This window comes from Podarcis cretensis (genome assembly GCF_951804945.1).
Source record: "Podarcis cretensis genome assembly, chromosome: 12".
NCBI lineage: Eukaryota > Metazoa > Chordata > Lepidosauria > Squamata > Lacertidae > Podarcis > Podarcis cretensis.
In genome coordinates, this window is record NC_137181.1 from 42,071,298 (window position 1) to 42,091,472 (window position 20,175).

Consider the following 20,175-nt stretch of genomic DNA (forward strand, 5'->3'; position numbering starts at 1 on the left):
ATTGCCATTGTGAAATGGTTGAAGTTGCAGTTTACTTTTCTTGGGAATAATTATACCAAACAAATAATTTTTAATATTCCAGTATCTAGATAAGACAGGGGTCAGCAAACTCTTTCAGCAGGGGGCTGGTCCACTGTCCCTCAGACCTTTTGGGGGACCAGACTATATTTTTTTGGGGGGGGGGGAATGAACGAATTCCTATGCCCCACAAATAACCCAAAGATACATTTTAAATAAAAGCACATATTCTACTCATGTAAAAACACCAGGCAGCCCCCACAAATAACCCAGAGATGCATTTTAAATGAAAGGACACATTCTACTCATGTAAAAACACGCTGATTCCGGGACCGTCCGTGGGCCGGATTTAGAAGGCGATTTTGCTGGATCCGGCCCTCAAGCCTTAGTTTGTCTACCCATGAGATAAGACAAAAATGGTGCATCACACATTATTTGGTATATCACATGAGCTAAAATGATACACATCAAGTGCCAAGGTACAGCCATAGCTGGGAATATCATTTAATATTTTTTTATCGGCGTCTTTGTGGGGATGAGTATAGATAAAACGGGGAAAAGGAAAACTCTGCATTTGTTTTCCACAACAAATAGCTATATGCCATTAATAACATACAAATACAAAGTAAAGAGGTAAATAAAGTAAACCTTGTGGGGACTGCACACAAGAAGTGAGCTTATTTTAAATAGACATTTGTTAATTACACAACTAATTGGTAGTACCTGAAAGCTGTATATCAAGCCTGTTTAAAATACAATATGTGGGACCAACTTGCTATAAAGCATATTTGCTGATATATAAGATGCGATATAGAAAAGGGAGCTGAAAATATTATACTCATTTTACTTAGACATTCAACACACAGACCATTCAATAACCTCTCAGGGCCGTTTCATTTAGGTAATTCTATAAATTACCAAGGTGACTTCAACCATCAAAATAGAACAAACAATTAACTAAAGTATGAAACACAAAAAACTATTTAAATAAACTACACAAGTTTCAACAGAGCTGGCTCTCCTCAGTGCATTCAAGAAAGGAATATGAAAACTAAAATGAAATGAAATATTTCTGAAATGTACTGTTCTTAGAAGAACAAGACTGCAAACTGAATTAATTTTACATCGGTTTGAAAAAGAACAATTGATTTAGTTCTTAGTTATGCTACAGCAATTGCTGTAAACGCACAGACCGCTGAAGGGAAATCAATAGTCACAATATGGAGTAGAATCTGTTAATGTTTTGCTCTCTGAATTAATATTCTCTGATGCTCTAATTTTTTATGGGGACACTTAAAAATATTTTTAATGAATATATCAGGAGTACTTTTGCTAAGGGGACAAACTTTTATATTTTTACTGCGTAAGGGCTGAGCCACATGACAAAAGCTGGTAGTATAACAAGGATAAAACGTCTGACAAGAAAATACTTCTTTAAAATGCTTGCTTAAACAAGAACTGAAGTGGATGACGTTTCCACTTGAAATATGTGAATATTGGATATGTGAATATGGAAAATTTGGTACTGTAGACAGTTACCGTAGAAACGTAGGCTGGACCATCACTGTTAAAATTAAAACGGCTTTCAAAGATGCTTGAGCTAATCTGCAGAATTAAGATACAGCTGTGGAAGGATAGCTTTTTTATTTTAAAAGAAGTATTTAAAAGTTCTGCCATTCTTACTTGCATAATACAATGGTCTTTGTACACTGTGCGGCATTGTCTGTGTGGTATATGGAAATATGTGGTGCAATGGAAAAAGAAGATGTAATATGGCAGCAATGATAAGATACTTTTATAACTGTGTTGGTTGGAAGACTTGGCACAGGTGTGAGGAGATCATTATTGTCCGCTCTATTTTTGACAGAAGTTGTCACCTTTTTGTGCAAATGTAGCAAAAATGGCATCACCCGCACAGAAAGGTGAGGCATCGGCAGACTCAAGAGTAAGCTGAGGTTATCAGGAGTGAAAAATAAGCTTTAGGAGGAAAAGTCTACTCTCTGGCCCATCAAAAAAATTAGTTTCATGATCTGTGGAAACTCATACCCTACTTCAGGTGCCGGATTAGCCCTGGTTTTACTCATATAACAGATTTTTTTAAATAAATAAATGGCCAGCTAACTATGCTGAGGTAATTTGCCTCAAAGCATCTGGAACAATAAATGGCACCAACAGCAATTTCACAAATATATCTGCTTTTATGTTCATTTCCCAAGATTATACAGAATGGGAATTAAAATGTAGAAGGTTCTTTAAAATACGAAGCATAATGGATGGTAGAAGGACATAGGTTCCTGAATAACTATGACAATTCATGAACTAAAAGGCTGTAATTTCCATTTGGAGGGCAGAACATGTTGTCCAGAAGCCATCCACAGCCCAATATGATTTTGCACGTGTTGGAAATGTACTTGTTCCTACACAGAAAAAGCTTGGTGTAATAAAAGATACCAGTGGCTCACAACTTGCCGCGGTCGACTTTGCACTTCTGAGCTCCAGGATTGATGCGAAGAGTGGGGGGGGGGGCTTGCTGTTTTGGTGCTCTGTTGACACTCCCTGCTCTGGCTGGGAAGTTACAGATAGGTAGCCGTGTTGGTCTGCCATAGTCAAAACAAAATAAAAAAATTCCTTCCAGTAGCACCTTAAAGACCAACTAAGTTAGTTCTTGGTATGAGCTTTCGTGTGCATGCACACTTCTTCAGGTACCTTTCGCATGCAGTTGAGATGGCCGTTTTGAGTGATGGGCACTATGACCTTTTGCCAAAACATACCAAGTGTGGAACTGGAGGACAGGATAGCATTGGGCTTCTGAGGTCCTCCAAAAACCCTTTGTAACTGCCAGGAAGCAGTCTGTCCTTCACCTCCAGATACAGTGGTACCTCAGGTTACATACGCTTCAGGTTACAGACTCTGCTAACCCAGAAATAGTACCTTGGTTAAGAACTTTGCTTCAGGATGAGAACAGAAATCGTGTGGTGGAGGCGCGGCAGAAGCGGGAGGCCCCATTAGCTAAAGTGGTGCTTCAGATTAAGAACAGTTTCAGGTTAAGTACGGACCTCCAGAACAAATTAAGTTCTTAACCCAAGGTACCACTGTAGTATGCTGGGACTGGCTAATGGAGCATGGCGGTGTGCGCTTTGTTAATTTCCCTGGGGAGCTTCTGGGGGTTGCCCAACCTAGGATGCAGACCACGGGAGGTATTCCACTAAGCTGTGCTCAGAGTAGACTGGCTGAAATTAATCAACCTAATGAAGACATTTTCATTCATTTCAATGGTTTTACTCATTGACTACAACCCACAGACCCCATCCTAGGTTGGGAAAGATGCTCCTTTAGGGTTTGGGGGAATGCCTACTGTTTCTGCTGCCTTCTTTTACCATTCAAGGTAAGTTTCTGAGCCCTGTGGCAAGGAAAGAGAGAGGTGATAGCAGTCATTTCATGAGTACATCATCCCTACATTAAATTACATCTGACTGCAACACTGGGAGGGGAGGCAGCTAGCGGCCTGCAAGATGCTCCTTTCTCTTATTATTTTCATATTCTCCTATTATTATAAGATCAGATTCCATTATTGATTTAAAAAGTAAGCCTCGGTGAAGGCAATTCAGCTTTTCAGTTCATAAAGTACAGGGGGAAATTGCACACCTAAAGGTTGTAATGTAAACATAAGAATTTTGTTGAATATCTAATGGTATCCATGGCCAGTAAAATATGATCCAAATTGAATCAGCTACAATTGATTTAATTTGCAATGAAGAGGCAATATCAATAGCATGAGCCTCAGAAGGGTGGGGAGATGAAACCATCAAGTTATTCAAGACATTGGCCTGGCTCAGATATAGTAACAATCATGGTTTGTTGGTACAAGCACAAACTTCAGATTCCCCCCCCCCCCCGGGTCTCTTTTGCACATGGCAGGAAGTTTCCACTTTTTGATAAGCTGCTGTTTCCTAAGGAAGTTGTGGTTCTTGCCAATGAACACGTGCAAGCTTTTTTAAAACAAATTAAAAAAAACCTGATTTAATGAGGTGCTGTGATGAAGCAACAGCCTATAGTAGGAGTACCCAGTGTGGTACTACCAGATGTTCTAAACAACTCCCAAAGCTCCAGTCACCATGGTTCATGGCCAGGGATGATGGGGTGTAGTCTGCAACATGTGGAGGTCTCTACAATGGCTACCATGGGGCTATAGATTCTGATAAAATCTTCCTAGCAGTGGCCCCCGTGGCCAACCGTCCAACTGTGTTTTTGAAGGGTCCTTGTAGGGGCAGAGAAAAGATGGGGGAAAGTTATCTTCTGCTTACTTAAGCAGAATCCAGTGGGCCTTTTTAGTGCATAGAAGCCATGAAATCCAGTTACTATTGGATGACAAGTTCCACCTGCTTCTTGTGTGCAAAATTGTGCTTCAGCTGCAATAGCAGTTAGTAAGTGGACCACCACCCTTTTAGAGCACTAGTGTGCTAGCCCATGGAACCTATTTTCAAGCAAACACATTTATCATCGCATACGATCCGCAAAGATGCATGCAAACTGAATACCCAAATCTACAGTATGCACTGCTCTGGGTTTGCTGGTTTCCATGTCTTTATTTCTGCTAAGCGCAAACAGCCCTTTAGCTGCGCTCAGAAGGTATATTTCTTGCATATTTGTGAACTGCACTTTGTGTCTCTTAGTTACAGAGTGCATAAGCCCATGCCACCTGAAAGCCACTTCACACACTCTTACTCTTTTTTCCAAGACAGACGTTAACAATAGTGTTATAAAAGCACATTCAGTAAAACTTAATGCACAAAGGACAGATACCTTTGTCTTGTCCACATGTAGGATGTGATAACTCAGGGCAGAAAGGAAGCTTTTGATGGCCATGTGCACTTTGCATTAAACATGCTTTTCCTGACCTGAATATTTCGTTTACAGCACAATCCTATACACATCTGCATAGAAGTAGGCCCCACTGATTTTAATGATACTTGCTTCCCAGTGAGTAATATAGGATCACAGTCTTAGTATCATAAAAGTAGCATTGAACGTTACATATTTTAAAGCTACAGGTATTGTTGTTACGTGCATCTCTAAAGGTGAACAAACCCTAAAGTGCCGATTGAAAATAGTCCCATATCTGATGTATATTATAGCTTGCCGTAATATATTATTCAGTTTCTTCAGTTTCACACCGATAATTAACAGAGCACAAGAGACATAATAAACCGGGAATAATAGACAAGTGACTTCAGAGACTACTTGAACCATGTCAATTCCTATGTTATTTCTAAGCAACTAAATGTCAATATCTTACTATTAGATTATAATTTGTAGAAATAAAACCATGTATCTCCATGGAAATGAGGGCATATACCTAGGGATGGTTTTTCACTGTAAGATTCTATCAAGGCTCCTACTTTGGATGGTTAGAGTCTGAAGATCCCAAGAATTAACAATCGTCTACAAGACATGATAGGACTAAATGCAACTTCTCCCACAACTATGATGTAGAAAACTGAATTTACCACAGGTCTCTCCTTAACACAACTTCTAGAGGTACAGGTGTCCTCAATAAAAGTTAGAAGGGTCCTGTTCCCCTTACAGAAAGGAAAAACCACCAATTACGCTACAGATGAAAGAAAATAGTTACTAACTAATATAAAACGCACCATATACACTGATGTTCCACTGAGATAAACCAGGCTTGTGACCACTGATATGCGGATTATTGGTTATAAGCAAGACCAACTGACTTATATTTTCAAGGCATTTGCTTTGCTAAACTGACCCACTAGTTCATTTTTCACAAATCCTAAATTTCTCAAAGTGGCGCTCTCTCATTTTTACTTTCCGTTAACAGCTGCATGAAGCAAGCTAGCTGACTTTTTTGAAACAAACGCGAAGGCATGTATTTATAAAAATACCCAGTTAGCGAAAATCTCACTTCAAAGCCTGTTTTCATACAATTTTCAAAAGCTAGCTTCAACCGTTAGTGTTAATAAATGGAATAGCCCCATGTGCAAGGCCACCAAATTCATTAGGCTCACATGTGTCTAGCCACATGTTAATAGATATTAGCTAATTAGACTGCTTATCACTTCACAATTCTTATTTATCCTCTTTGGGGTAAAATGTTTTCTTACATTTAGCAATGAAACAGGATGGAAAATAACAGAAGCCTTGGTGGAACTGTCTGGGAGTCTTCTGACAGCCCTCAATAAGATGTTAAAGCGATCAACACCTGACATCTGTTAGCAAGGAGGCATTCTGAGGTAAAGGGCTCCCAAATCTGAAGAAATCAGGTGCTTAAACCAGTTTAACTTTTTCATGAGGTGATAGCCTTTGTGACATTATAATCTTTCCTCCTGATGTGACGCAAGGATTTAAGTAGAAGAAAACAACTACTGGGCCCCTCCTTTCACAGCAGGAGACAAGAGACTTCTTTTTTTAGGCACGAATATTAACAGATTATATACTCCAGTGAAAATAAAATAGGCATATAAATGAAACACCACTTCTGTTGCCAAAAGGATAAAATAATTACATCTTTCGAGGCTGTCTGCAGGTGGAAAAACAGAATAGAAAGGACACAATATACTCTTGCCAGCTCACTGCTTATTAACATTCAGGCAGTAAACAAACTGACCATAAATCTGAGGAGAAAAACAACTAATTAAATTATATATCCATGATGCTAGAAAGTGATAGGGTGTATTTGACGCTTCTACTTAGCATTTGCTTTCTTAAAGAGGAAAAATAACACTAAAATATATGCAGCTGAACATGTAGCCAATCTAAACAGTAAAACAATAGGCAAGACAAATTAAAATAATGATTGCTTGAAAAAAATAATGTTGATGATTACTATAGATGCTATTAATATGATACAATTTACTGTTTACGGCCTGACTAGATCACATATAAACTGAATTATAAAGATCTGCTACACTTTGCATAATCATTCCAATTACCTTTACATTTTGTCTCTTGCATTTGGTATTCCTTGACATTTGTTATGCCTTCAACATTCATATCTGTGTGGCCTGGCAGGATCACTGAGCTAGTCCATGCTCTCGAAGCATGCAGGAATTGTGTAGGCTGGTGTCCGATTCTCAGCATATTGTTACATTCACAGTGCCTTTTCTTACATAAATGCCTGTCTGTTATGTCTAGGATATTCCATTTATATTTTCTGCCAGGAAAGTGCATCAGCCCATCCCAGGATGGAAGGCCATGTTCTGGAGGCTTGACAAACACTGGTTGACAAGCGGTTGGCATTGCCAAGATCTTGTTTAGCTGTGGAGTTCTGGAAAGCAAATGTTCCCCCACTTCTCTCGATCGGGTGGAATTCACATGCATCGCCCCCTGAATGCACCGGTAGAAGAACGCAGAGGTTTTCCAGCAATGCACTTTCAGCCACCATGGTCAGTTTCCATTCGGTGCGGTTAGACACATCGGTTTCCCTTCTACGAAATCCAGCAAAGGCAGTTAGGTTTAATTGTGCACAGGTAGAGCCAACGGATGCAACTTTCGCCAGCGCCACGTCTAGAACATGGGCCCTGGGCAAGTTACCATCAATTTATTGCCTTGCTCCTATGATCATTTGAGGTCTTGTGGGTCGAAGCTGGTCATGAACAATTTTCAGATGCTTAAAACACAAAACATCAAGGATTCAGCCTTGTTTGACTTTGTTCTTATTGTAGGCTGACCTGAGGGACACTCTGTTACCTAAGGCCAACATTCTTATGTGGGCACGCTTAGCAGTTCCGGTCCTGCTACTATTGCCTCTCTCTGCTCGGCTTTGTGGCCGCAAGATGGAATGAGGTGCCACTCCTACCTTGAGGGTTTTAACCCTGCTGGCCTTATGCACGTAGCAGGCAGCAGCAATGTAGAGCATCTCGCAGAGTTTTGACTTGCTAAAGTGTATTCAGCTACACGCTGCCAGAGGCAGTGGAATGTTGTAACCCAACAGCAATGTATGTATGAAAAAAAATTACATGAAAGATACCCCTTGTAAAGGTCTAGCTTTCAATGGAGATAATATTAGTAATGGTTTCCTTCAGAGAAGTCTCAGGCACTTTCCAGTCATGAAAATTTGATGCAGATGGTTTTATTAGCCACGGCTGATGTTTCTGTAAAATGCCATTTTTAAAAAGCCATATGAGGATGGGCATATATTTGCAAGAAACTAATTTGAATCTATTATGCACTCTGAACAATTGCAATAATTTCACTTGAGTGAAATTTTCCTCCTCATACAGTATATGTAAAATGGTAATGGTGAGCAATACAGTTAACTATAAAGCAGAATGCACAAGTTGCAATTGTGGTATGGAAAACTATGAGCCATTCTCCCATATTTGTCTTCCTCTCATGTTTAGTAGCCACACATTTTAAATCTATAATTTTCTAGCTGCAAGCCAAGGAAAAGTATTAGCAACTGCAACCTTCTTCTAATTTGATGTTGTCAATAATATAAAGGCTGCGAAAGTGCCTAAGGAAAGTGTCTGACTAGACTAAGAATAATTTGCAGTGAACTTTAAGTAGAACTTCCTGTGACTGTAATGGAATTTGCTTTGTAAAAAAATGACACTAAAGGTGTTTGTCATAAATGTGTTTCTACGTTCATTAGCAATAAGGAAACTGTATTTTTGTTCAACAGCTATTTTAAGACTGCACTTTCCTGTGACCTTCCTTTGCACATATTTTAATTGTGTACACCATAAAGTAAAATAAAAAAGTAAAATAAATATACCAGATAAGCCCATATCATTTTGGTTGAGTTGAATGAGTGGACTTGATCTTAATCTAGTGGCCTTCCATGCACAAAAGCCAGTTTCAGTTGCTTTAGATATCAGACCAAAGAATGAAGATCTATAGTAGATTCCCACTTCGGGACTGGTCGGTGGGCCTCAAACCTGAAACTGAACATGTTGAACATGACTTAATTTCACAGTCTGTGGCATTATGCCACCACTATGCTAGCAAAAAGGGACGCGGGTGGTGCTGTGGGTTAAACCACAGAGCCTAGGACTTGCTGATCAGAAGGTCGGCGGTTCAAATCCCTGCGACGGGGTGAGCTCCCATTGCTCGGTTCCTGCTCCTGCCAACCTAGCAGTTCGAAAGCACATCAAAGTGCAAGTAGATAAATAGGTACCTCCCTGGTGGGAAGGTAAATGGTGTTTCCGTGCGCTGCTCTGGTTCACCAGAAGTGGCTTAGACATGATGGCCACATGACCCAGAAGCTGTCTGCGGACAAATGCTGGCTCCCTCGGCCAATAAAGTGAGATGAGCACCACAACCCCCGAGTCGGCCACGACTGGACCTAATGGTCAGGGGTCCCTTTACCTTTTATGCTAGCAAAATATGGGGTACACCAGTACAATAGCAAGAATGTGGTAGTATACTAGCAAAAACCGGTGCTGCTACAGACTACCTTAGTGGGGCTGAGGCAGGATAGGGTGGTGATGTCAGGAATGCATGTCTTCACAACTCAGCCTCGCCACTCTGGCTGCTATTGTACAAGTGGCTTCTGCAGCTAAACTGATGCAAGTCACTGAGTGCACCTTTAAAGCTGAATACCTCTTTAGGAGCCACAGACCTTTTCCCCCTCAAAAAAGAACATAATGTCTGATGCTACAGAAAGTGGCAGATGAGGCAAGGCAGGACAAGGCTGGAAGCGAGGCAAGACTGGAGGCAAGGCAGGATGAGGCCTGAGGTAAGGCTAGGCCAGAAGCTGCAGGACCATGGATAGCTCCAAGTGAGCAACTTGTTCCGGCAAGGAGCAGATTGAGGCCTTTGAAGCATCTGCCTCAAGAGTTCACCCCTAAGGAAAATTTCAGAGCCAGAAGATGGGGCACTTTTTGTCTGTTCCAGAGCCTAGCATGCTCATGCTGGACTAGTGAAGTGCAGGGGGAGGTATCTGGCTCCTCAGGAGAAGGGACCTGTGAGGACCTAGGTTCTGGCCTTGGTGGTCTGGGGCTTGCTCTGGGTGTGACTTTCTGCCAGTGTCAGTCGGAGTGGTCCCCTGATCTCTAGTGGCCAGCTCAAAGCCCTGAACTGGGTTTGGCTCCTCAGCTGGTGCCTCTGCAGCCTCTAACTCTTGTGTCTGGGCTGCTTCTGGATTCAGGTGGCAAAACACGTACTTTTCAAATGAATGGCAGTAACAAACCAAGCACAGCAAGGGTTGTCTCTGTTGGAAACAGCATCTCAGTCCCACAAAAGGTGTGATATGGTATCAGAGAAATGGGAAGGCACAAAAAGTGCTACAACTAAAATCTGAAGTGATTCATTGGTGAGAAGACCTTGGCTGACCATGGATTCATTTATGTAAGCATAAATCAGTGCACCTGACGCAGTTAACATGGGATTTTTGTGATGGCTATGTTTGACTGCAGGACAGACTCACAGAGGTTCAGGAGCAACCAGTACAAACCTGCAGTTGCTGAATTCCTGACACTCAAGTTGCTACACTTGGTGGTATACTGGTATACTGTTGGCACCCTCAAAAAAGACAAATACATTTGAAATTTACAGGGATAGTAAACCAAGTATAGGCATGCTATCAGGTTTGGGTACATTTGCAAATGGAAAAAGAGAAAAAATGTGCTTATTCACAAGATTTGAACCTGAAAGGTTTATAGGTCCTGTTTCCAATCAACTTCAATACAACTTCAGATGAAAGCTGTAGAGAAGCTAGAAAGGTTTTATTTTCAAGAGGTTTATATCTGAGTCTCCCGAGTTTTTAAAGGTTGTTAGTCATGACTTCTGCTGCTGTCAGATTTGTAATTTGTTTAAACATGGATGTTGTAAGAAATCATCAAGACATACAGGCTTTGAATTTTGCAAAATTTCCTATTTCACTAAGAAAATAATACACTGTTGTCATATAGAAAAAAAATTATTAGCATGAGGATTTTTTTGTGGGGGAAGGTTGTAGTGTCTTTTGTACTACACAAAACTTTTCTGCAGTCCAATGTGATGAACTGCTTGATTTCCAGAATAATCACTGTTCATAGAGCAAATGCATATATTATGTTTGTTGGTGTCTCCCCTCCCACGCAAGATTCATTAGTTAAAACAATTAACAATGAAGTTCCAAGGGAAACAAAATTGCACATACCGTATATTATTCTAAGTGGGTCTAGAGACCAAAAAATATGTAGTGAATGTTTGCACCAGTCTCATGCCTACAACAATGTACACATGAGCATATTCCTTTGTATGCTGAGAATTAGCCCCCATCACCCTGTGCAGATGGAGAAATCCTTGTGGCCACTGGTTACAATCACTGCCCACACATGAATGGGTTCACTCCCCTCCTCAGTTTGGGCACATTGGTACACTTAGGCAGCTCAATGTGCCTTTTATGGGAAATGAGAGGTCTATGCATGCCCTTCCCCCGTCACTCAGTTAATAGGGCATAGACTTTCCATTTCCCACAAGAGCCCGTTGTGGTATTTGTAGGTGTACTTGTACTTGCACTCTGAGTGGGAAAGGGAAGCCAATGGGGACTCCCAGTTCACAGGTGCAGTGACCATGTGGGGAAGGACCACATCTCATGTGGCATCTGAGCCCGTTTTCACATGTGAACACTGAGCATCTTTCTCTTTAGTCTCCACCTCTCTCTCTTTTTCTTTTTTGATTGTGAGTCTTTTCAGTGAATACCGTTAAACGTTTATTTGAATGCTATTGCTTGCACTGATTCTCTAAGAGAAGCTGAACTACAAATTCATATTACTATGGCACTACTGAGATTTTTGCCTCTTTTCTTAAAAAAAACCTAATAAAAATGGGGACAGTGAAAACAGCTGTTTTCCTTAGTTTGGGTGGCATCATCTATTGCGTGTATCAGAGATAGGCTGTGCATCAAATGGGTACCTGTGTGGAACAAAGAAAGAGGGCTCTAAAATATCTTCCTTACCCCCCAATAAAAGATATATAGGAAAGCTATAACAACATGAAAGAAAATATGAAAAATGTGATTCTGAAATCCCAAAACTTAAGAGCTTTCCTGTTCCAGAAGTTAACAGAAGAGATGTGGATGTGGTTGTTTTTGCTTTTTGTTTGTAGCTTCAGGAGGGAGGGCACCCTGTGCACAGCTGTTAAATCTAACTTATATGCCTTCTACATCCCACCAAAGATGAGATAGGCAGTGACTGGGAGAGCAAGGCAGCAGATGCCTCAGATAGCAAAAATGCCTCGCGGGTGAGTTACTACTCCCATAGAATTTCAGCCCCATCTGTTTGTTTTGCCAGTTCCGGGAAAGGAAACACTTACTGATTGCTAGGCAACAAGCCATCTCTGTCCTCAGCATAAACTATTTGAGGAAAAAACAGTGCACAGAAAAGGGTTTGCATGGTCCTTTCCATTACCTTCTCAATTATTAGGGAGCAATATTTCACATTTTCAACAGGATCAAGTGGATCATTTTTCTTCCTAGGCTTCTTCCTCTATAGGAATAAGGCTCTAAGAATGGGTGCAATATCAGTCTTGAGAAATTGTTCAGTGATCATAATGAAACTTTTGGCTGAACCAAAGAAGCCTACATACAGTAAATGTAACCTGAAGCAATGAATACCACAGAAGATGTAAACAGAGGTCTAAAAATAATTTCTTATGAGCTCTGAATATCTATGCACTGAGTAATCTGGGAGGTCCAGCGGTAACCAATTTCACCCTCTTGCATCAAAATGAACCTCACACTTTTCTTTTGAGATCAGATCAATAGCTAAAATAAGAGTGGGCAGCAGATTGTTTCACAATGTTCTCAACACCACTAGTAAAAAGTGCAGGTAGAGAACTATCAAAAAGTTGCCTGCAGGAGCTTATTTCCCCAGACAATATAAAGTCATTAATTACACTCTGTGGTAATTTAAAATATCACTTTTATGAAAGTGCAAAGTATTCAGTTAGCCTCAGAGCCTCGCAGTATAATCTGTTATATTGCCTCCGATTGATAAATTACACATTTATGGTAATATTTCTGATTAGAAACATTGATACCAAAACACCTAAGTCATAAATGCTTGGTGCAGTTAACAGACAATACACAAGGTTTATATAAAAGCTGCCCTCAAAACATACTGTTCTTTCATGAGTAATTTGCCCTGAATATTAACAATGCAGATATATAATAGCCTTCAGTTCAACAGAAAAGCCACTACAGCTTTACAGTGAATGGAATCAAAACGAGATCACCAACACACAGACCAGCAACTACACACACCCACACCCACACCCACACCCACACAGAGAGTGTGAAGCATAAATAAGAGTCTAGGCATACAAATAAGGATGGAAAATACAAAAAGAATGCTGCAGTTTTATAGAAACTAGTCTCTTCTTTATAGAAACGGTCTTTTGTCCTAGACATTATTCAACTGGCAAAGTATAATCCTCTAAGATGTTATTGTTTTAACTTGCCCAGAAATAAAGGATGAAGGAACAAAGACAAAGTTCAGAACATGCAGAGTGTTCGCCCATTTCTGAATGGCAAGTTGGGCAATCACACATCCAAGCATTCTCGCTGCAGTTAAAAAAAATCTTCTCTGACTGCTAAACAGGAGCACCCGATGAATTCAAAATTCTGCAGATGCACAAATTAGATCTCTCCTCCATATCAATGGCCTTCTAGGAACCGTGGGACTGAGGTGAGTGATTATTTTGCAGAGATCCTCGGACACAGAGTCTTGCTTACGATCTACAGAAAGCGATAAGGGGTGTTTACTTCCCCCTTTTTTACGCTCTAAAATATGCATGCATCTGAGGGCAAGGAAGTGGGTTGGCATCAGTGAGAGAGATCAACCAAGGCAAATGCCATCAGGCTTACGGCAATAGGTGCACCCAGGTCAGTCCTGGAAGCTAAATGTCCATGGGCCAAACCAAGCAATGCTAAACTATTGTTAAATTGTAGCAAAAATGCACATTTATGTTTTAAAGAAAGGAAGAAGCTCAAGCAAATTATCTTTCCTCAACATGGGTCCAATGCTACTGCCATACGAAGAATAAATTGCACAGTGGCAGGTAATTAAAACAGGAAGAACTCAGACCCTATATAGTTTTTAAAAATACATATATATCACTATAGAAGTGCCATAAATATATAGTCCTGCTTTCTGACATGTCAGTGTTAGGAGAACTGATGGGTAGGCACAAGAGATAGGGTCTTTTTGGTGGCGGTTTGAAAGCTTTGCAATGCTCTCCTTGTTTAGATAGACGCAGGGCACACTCAGTTCATACAGGGTCACAGTGAAGCCAATATATTTTTTGTGAAACTAGGCAAAACTTGCCTGCTTTCCCCTTATTTTGCCGAGTTCTGTTGCTTTAAGCACTTTTTATCCAGTATACCTGAAAGAGCATCTCCACCCCCATCGTTCAGCCCGGACACTGAGGTCCAGGTCCGAGGGCCTTCTGGCAGTTCCCTCATTGTGAGAAGTGAGGTTACAGGGAACTAGACAGAGGGCCTTCTCGGCAGTGGCACCCGCCCTGTGTAACGCCCTCCCATCAGATGTGAAGGAAATAATCAGGTATCTGACTTTTAGAAGACATCTGAAGGCAGCCCAGATTAGGGAAGTTTTTAATATTTGATGTTTTATTGTGTTTTTAATATTCTGTTGGGAGCTGCCCAGAGTGGCTGTGGAAACCCAGCCTGATGGGTGGGGTATAAATAATAAATTATCATCATCATCATCATCATCATCATCATCATCATCATCATCCAAGTCTGGTTCACCTCCAATATCAGACCTTGGTGACATAAACTGCCTAAAGAAACGGATTGCAGCAAAGGAAAGCGAGATAAAGCAGACTTCTCTCCTTAGCCCTTTTTGTGTAAATACGACCACCAACCCCACTTTATATACGAACTGGCAATTGGCCAGTAAAGGATAAAGGGACCCCTGACCATTAGGTCCAGTCGTGGCCGACTCTGGGGTTGCGGTGCTCATCTCGCTTTATTGGCCGAGGGAGCCGGCGTACAACTTCCGGATCATGTGGCCAGCATGACTAAGCCACTTCTGAGCAGCACACGGAAACGCCGTTTACCTTCCTGCCAGAGCGGTACCTATTTATCTACTTGCACTTTGACATGCTTTTGAACTGCTAGGTTGTCTGGAGCAGGGACCGAGCAATGGGAGCTCACCCCATCAGGAGGATTCGAACCGCCAACCTTCTGATCGGCAAGTCCTAGGCTCTGTGGTTTAACCCACAGCGCCACCTGCGTCCTTCCAAATAACTAGAGCAGATGGAAACCTTTATCCACTCACTTCCTTCTCTACCTTTCCTAGGAGCAAGAAGAACCTTCCATAATTGAGCCTCACCCCTTTCTTCTGCCCTGCTTCTTCCCTTCCGAAGTACATCAGAAAAAGTCAGGATTACTTGCCTGCCTCTACCCTGATTCAGGACGCAGGTGGCGCTGTGAGTTAAAGCCTCAGCGCCTAGGACTTGCCGATCGAAAGGTCGGCGGTTCGAATCCCTGCGGCGGGGTGCGCTCCCGCTGCTCGGTCCCAGCGCCTGCCAACCTAGCAGTTCGAAAGCACCTCCGGGTGCAAGTAGATAAATAGGGACCGCTTACCAGCGGGAAGGTAAACGGCGTTTCCGTGTGCGGCTCTGGCTCGCCAGAGCAGCGATGTCACGCTGGCCACGTGACCCGGAAGTGTCTCCGGACAGCGCTGGCCCCTGGCCTCTTGAGTGAGATGGGCGCACAACCCCAGAGTCTGTCAAGACTGGCCCGTACGGGCAGGGGTACCTTTACCTTTACCTTTTACCCTGATTCACCAGCAATGGTGATCTCTCTTCTCCTTCCTCCCATGTGCATACAGTCTATAGGTGCTTTTACAGACATTCATATCAATCTGGTGATTTCTGGCATGGTTGCCAGAACTACGCTACACCCCATTAACAACCATAGCAGATATGGCTCACAGGAGTATCATCGCCTCTCAAATGGATAGGGAAACTGCATCAGTGGCGATGTGCAGAATGCAATGCTCAGATGCCTTGCAATGCACACAAAACCTCAGAACAAGCATGGATTACTACATAATGTGTAATATGAAGGAATACTCTGCGTATACCAGTGATTCCTAAGGTGGGTGGTATCATCCTCTTGGTACTAAGTGCTAAGTGGCATGGAGTATTCTAATTAGAAGGTCGGAGGAGCAATAAAGGCATACCTCCAGAAAGGTTCACTGTTCACTTTAAGCACGCCACTCCCATATATAAATTAATGTTCTGGAACCTTCTAACTGTTTCTGTCAGAATGATTCCCTAACACGGAGGTTTTCAGACTTCGAAAAGATGATATCACTGGATGAAGTTCATCAATTTTGTTGAATTAGTTCAGCTAAATAGTTTTAATTGGATTTTGAAATTATTTAATTGGATTTTGAAATAATTGTGCAATTAATTGTTCCTGTCTTGAATTATAACTGTGTTATTAGACTTCTTAGTTGGTTGTGCAAACCACTATTCTGAATAATGCTTTTTATGGAGTAGAGGGGCACTGGGGGATGAGTTTATGGAACCGAGGGGGTGGTCAGTGGTTCCCAAATGTTTGGGAAGCACTGGTGTGCATAGTGTCACTGAACAGGTGAATATCGTACTGGGGGAAATGAGGTCACATGGAGCTCTACGTACTACAGCTTGTATTGCACAACCTCAACTTTGGGGGGGGGGGATACAGGAAAGCTCTTATGAAATAAATTCAAGTACCTGACATGCTGCTGGGAATCAGCAAAAGGTAGTCATCCTCATTTCTCTTTTTCACCAGTTATCACCTGTCAAGGATTTAAAAAGACAACAGTTTCAACAAGCGTAGCAAACAGAACAACCAGCTGTTTTCATTATTGACATTTTAATGTTTTGATGTGATTGCTTTATTCATATTATAGTAAAGGGTGTTCTTTCTTTCTTTTCTTTTTTACACTTTGCAAACTGCTTAGAAGCCTATTTTGGCATGAAGTAGTACTAACAACAACAGCAACCTGTTTGCTACACGTTCCTTATATATTTATTAAATATTTATCTCAAACCTGTCTTTCAGTCCCCAGCCCCTCAAAATGGCTAACAATTAATGGTTAGATTATTACAACAAAAGAAACACAGCTCAATACCAGACCACTAAGTACCAATGGAATCTGGATGCTGCCCCACCAGCCTTAGTTTTCACTCAGCCAGCCCCCACTTGCCTGCCTTCTTACGTGCAACCAGTATAAGACATAACAGTGCCTGTCACTTTCCTCCTCCCTAGTCTCTGCACTGCATACCCTCCAACATTCCTCAGGTGAAAATAGGGACATTTCTCACTCCCCACTACTGACCCTCTTCAACCCCCTCCCCAATTTTCGGTGTCCCCCACCCCACTGCAGTACATTTCCTTCACCACTTGTGGCAATCACACAGGGTCCCCGGACGTTTCACCGTCTATTGATCCCTGTGCCACCACTTTATTTCTTGCTGCCACCACCCAGGCCCTACCTGGTACAATACTGAGTCCAGTCAGGGTTAAATTGGAACATAAACTTCTGTTTATTTATTGCAGTTTAACAAGCGTGTGGTTTCATAAACAGTATCAATCAATTATATTCATGGGGTGCCTATCCAGACCTATAACTTTCGCTACCTACTCTCCCTCATTAAACCACCTCTCACATTTTCTTGTCTTCCTAGTTCCTAACTGTTCCTGACTCAGCTTATTTCGCTACACTAACTCAACCTACCCACAGACTCTATCCCAATTGACTTCCACTCCAACCAGCCACCCAACTCCCAACAAACTTCTCCCCTTTGCCCCTCCCAGAGCTGGTTTTATAGTCCCTCTGACTCCACCCCCTGGGTTCTGATTGGGTAACCTGTTTAACTATTTCACCTCCAGCACTCTCATATGTTAACATCACACCACTACACCAACGGGATACAAAACACATACTTTCCGCCGTCCTAAGCAGTGCTTTTTTTCTGGGGGTACGCATACGCCTAAACATTTTGTGAATCTAAGTTTGGCCTCATTGAGGGGCAGTATTTCAATATGAGTGGGAAAATGAGAGTACCCCTAAACATTTTTTTTTAAAGAAAAAAAGGACTGGTCCTAAGAAAACCCCTTAATCCTGGTTTTTATCTAATTTTCTTCTGTGGTAGAATAAAACCCTGAGGGGGTTTGCATGCCTTGGGTGGAAAGAAAGAGAGTTTTTGTGCAGACATAGGAGACAGAGATTCAGAGTCAGCGACCAGGAGAGAGAGTAATAGGTTGCTTTGAAGTCATTTTTGCACCTGGTAAAGTAATTTTTAGTCCCCAATTCCCCTCCCCAACCTGTCCAATATTTTGCCTGACCTGTCCTTTATTTTGCCCAACCAAAGGTGGCACGCCTAACTCAAATCCAGTCTAAAATGGTCAAGCTCAGGCCCCAGTCCAGAATTGCCACCTCCTCCCTGGGATAGATGGGGGAAGAAGCTTGGTATCGCAGGCATACAAATAACACTTCCGTCTGCATTCCCAGTTGACCTGGCACAGCCCTGTCATGTCCCTGCATTTCCTTTGCTAACATAGCTTTCCTACCTCAAAAAGTAAGTGACAAGCTCCACTACCTGAAACGTGGCCCATAAATTTAAAATGAGACATGTTTGTTCCTTATTGGCACCTAGTCCTCTAAAAATACACCTTTTTGCAGCTGCAAACCATAGAACAAACCTTGGTTACAACTCATGGTTTGTCTGGAGAGAACTAAACCACAAGCCCTGGTCTGAATGACACTTGAAGCCAAAACATGGCTTAGCACAGCACAGCAGCAGAACAACCAGGGAGGGCCTTCTCCGTGGCTGCTCTCAGACTCTGGGACTCCCTCCCTATAGTAGTTCGACTGGCTCCCTCCTTGTTGTTCTGCCAACAGGTGAATACTTGGTTCAACAGGCTGCTTCTAATGAAGCTTCATGCTGTTTTTATTTTAATCATTTGTATGTTTTTAAGAGCTTTTAATGACTGTTTTTCCCCTATGTTTTTAGCTGTGTTGGGGAAAAGGAAGGGTATAAATAAATATATTATATCCTCTCTGGTAACCTGCACATTTGCTTGTTTACCCTACCAGGCATGGCCAAACTTGGCCCTCCAGATGTTTTGGAGACTACAACTCCCATCATCTCTAGCTAACCGGACCAGTGCTCAGGGATGATGGGAATTGTAGTCCCAAAACATATGGAGGGCCGAGTTTGGTCATGCCTGCTAAGCCATGGTTTGTGTGATGCCCACAGCTGATGAAAACTTGTATCACATCATCATTGTCATCATCTTGGAAGTTGGCATGGGGGTTATACTGTGTTTTACAGTTTTTGCTAGTAGTAGCCTTGTCAATCTCATTTTTAGGATGCTGTTCAGACTCTCCTGAAATGAAAGACATACTGTGTGTTTGTTGCAGCAATCATGATGAAATTTGCTTTCAAAAAAAACGATGTCTAGCTACTTCCTTTACAAGCTTTTGCTAATAATCACAACCCTTTAATGTCTCATATGCTTTCCCTAAAGGCTGGAGAGAAGATCTGAAACGCTATTGCTCCTAGTTTATTTCATTATTAGTTTAATGTGCTTATTTCTTATATCCTGCTCTACTTTTAAGGAACAGCTATTTGGGGAGAACTTTATTTTGAGTGGATTCGTATAATGCATCTCAATGCAATAAAATTCATTATTTGTGTGTTTTAATGCACACCACTTGGGCTTCCTTTAAAGTATAGCATTGACCTATTAATATAATGAATAAAAAATAAATTCCCACGAAGAAGCCCAGCAAATGAAACAGGACATTCTTTCTACTTAGATTATTTCCAATGAGGAATCCCTCCATGACATTTAAGAGGGATATTATCCTCTAGCTCCCCCCTGTGGGTATCTGATATTATTCTTTTGGAAGGCATCCTGTTCATAAGTAGCCTGAATTTAGCATGTAAACAATATATAAGGAAAGTAGCGTTCCATTCGGAATGGGGCCCCTGTTAGCAGAAGCTTTGATAACACTTTAGCAACCAAACCAAATACTTATTTTGCTATCTCTTTCAACCGGGAAAATCAATGGGTTGTTACAAGGTGCTATACCATACCAATTCCTTAATATAAATCATTTTACATTAGGGTTCGCATGACATTCTGCCATTTAATGCTGAACATTAAAAACCAAACCTTCTCAA

General features: G+C 41.6%; 1 protein-coding gene across 6 annotated transcripts in view; it reads right to left on the minus strand.

The window, feature by feature from the left end:
- THRB (thyroid hormone receptor beta) overlaps window positions 1–20,175 on the minus strand; it is a 188,657-nt gene that overhangs the window by 44,978 nt on the left and 123,504 nt on the right. For all 6 annotated transcript variants that reach the window (XR_013831984.1, XM_079947403.1, XM_079947406.1 and 3 more), the window contains exon 4: window positions 16,714–16,778. Coding sequence is in view for 1 of the 6 variants with exons in the window: in XM_079947405.1 (XP_079803531.1) it covers window positions 16,714–16,720 (7 nt within the window). In the remaining 5 variants the exon portion in view is untranslated. The remainder of the gene's footprint in view (window positions 1–16,713; window positions 16,779–20,175) is intronic.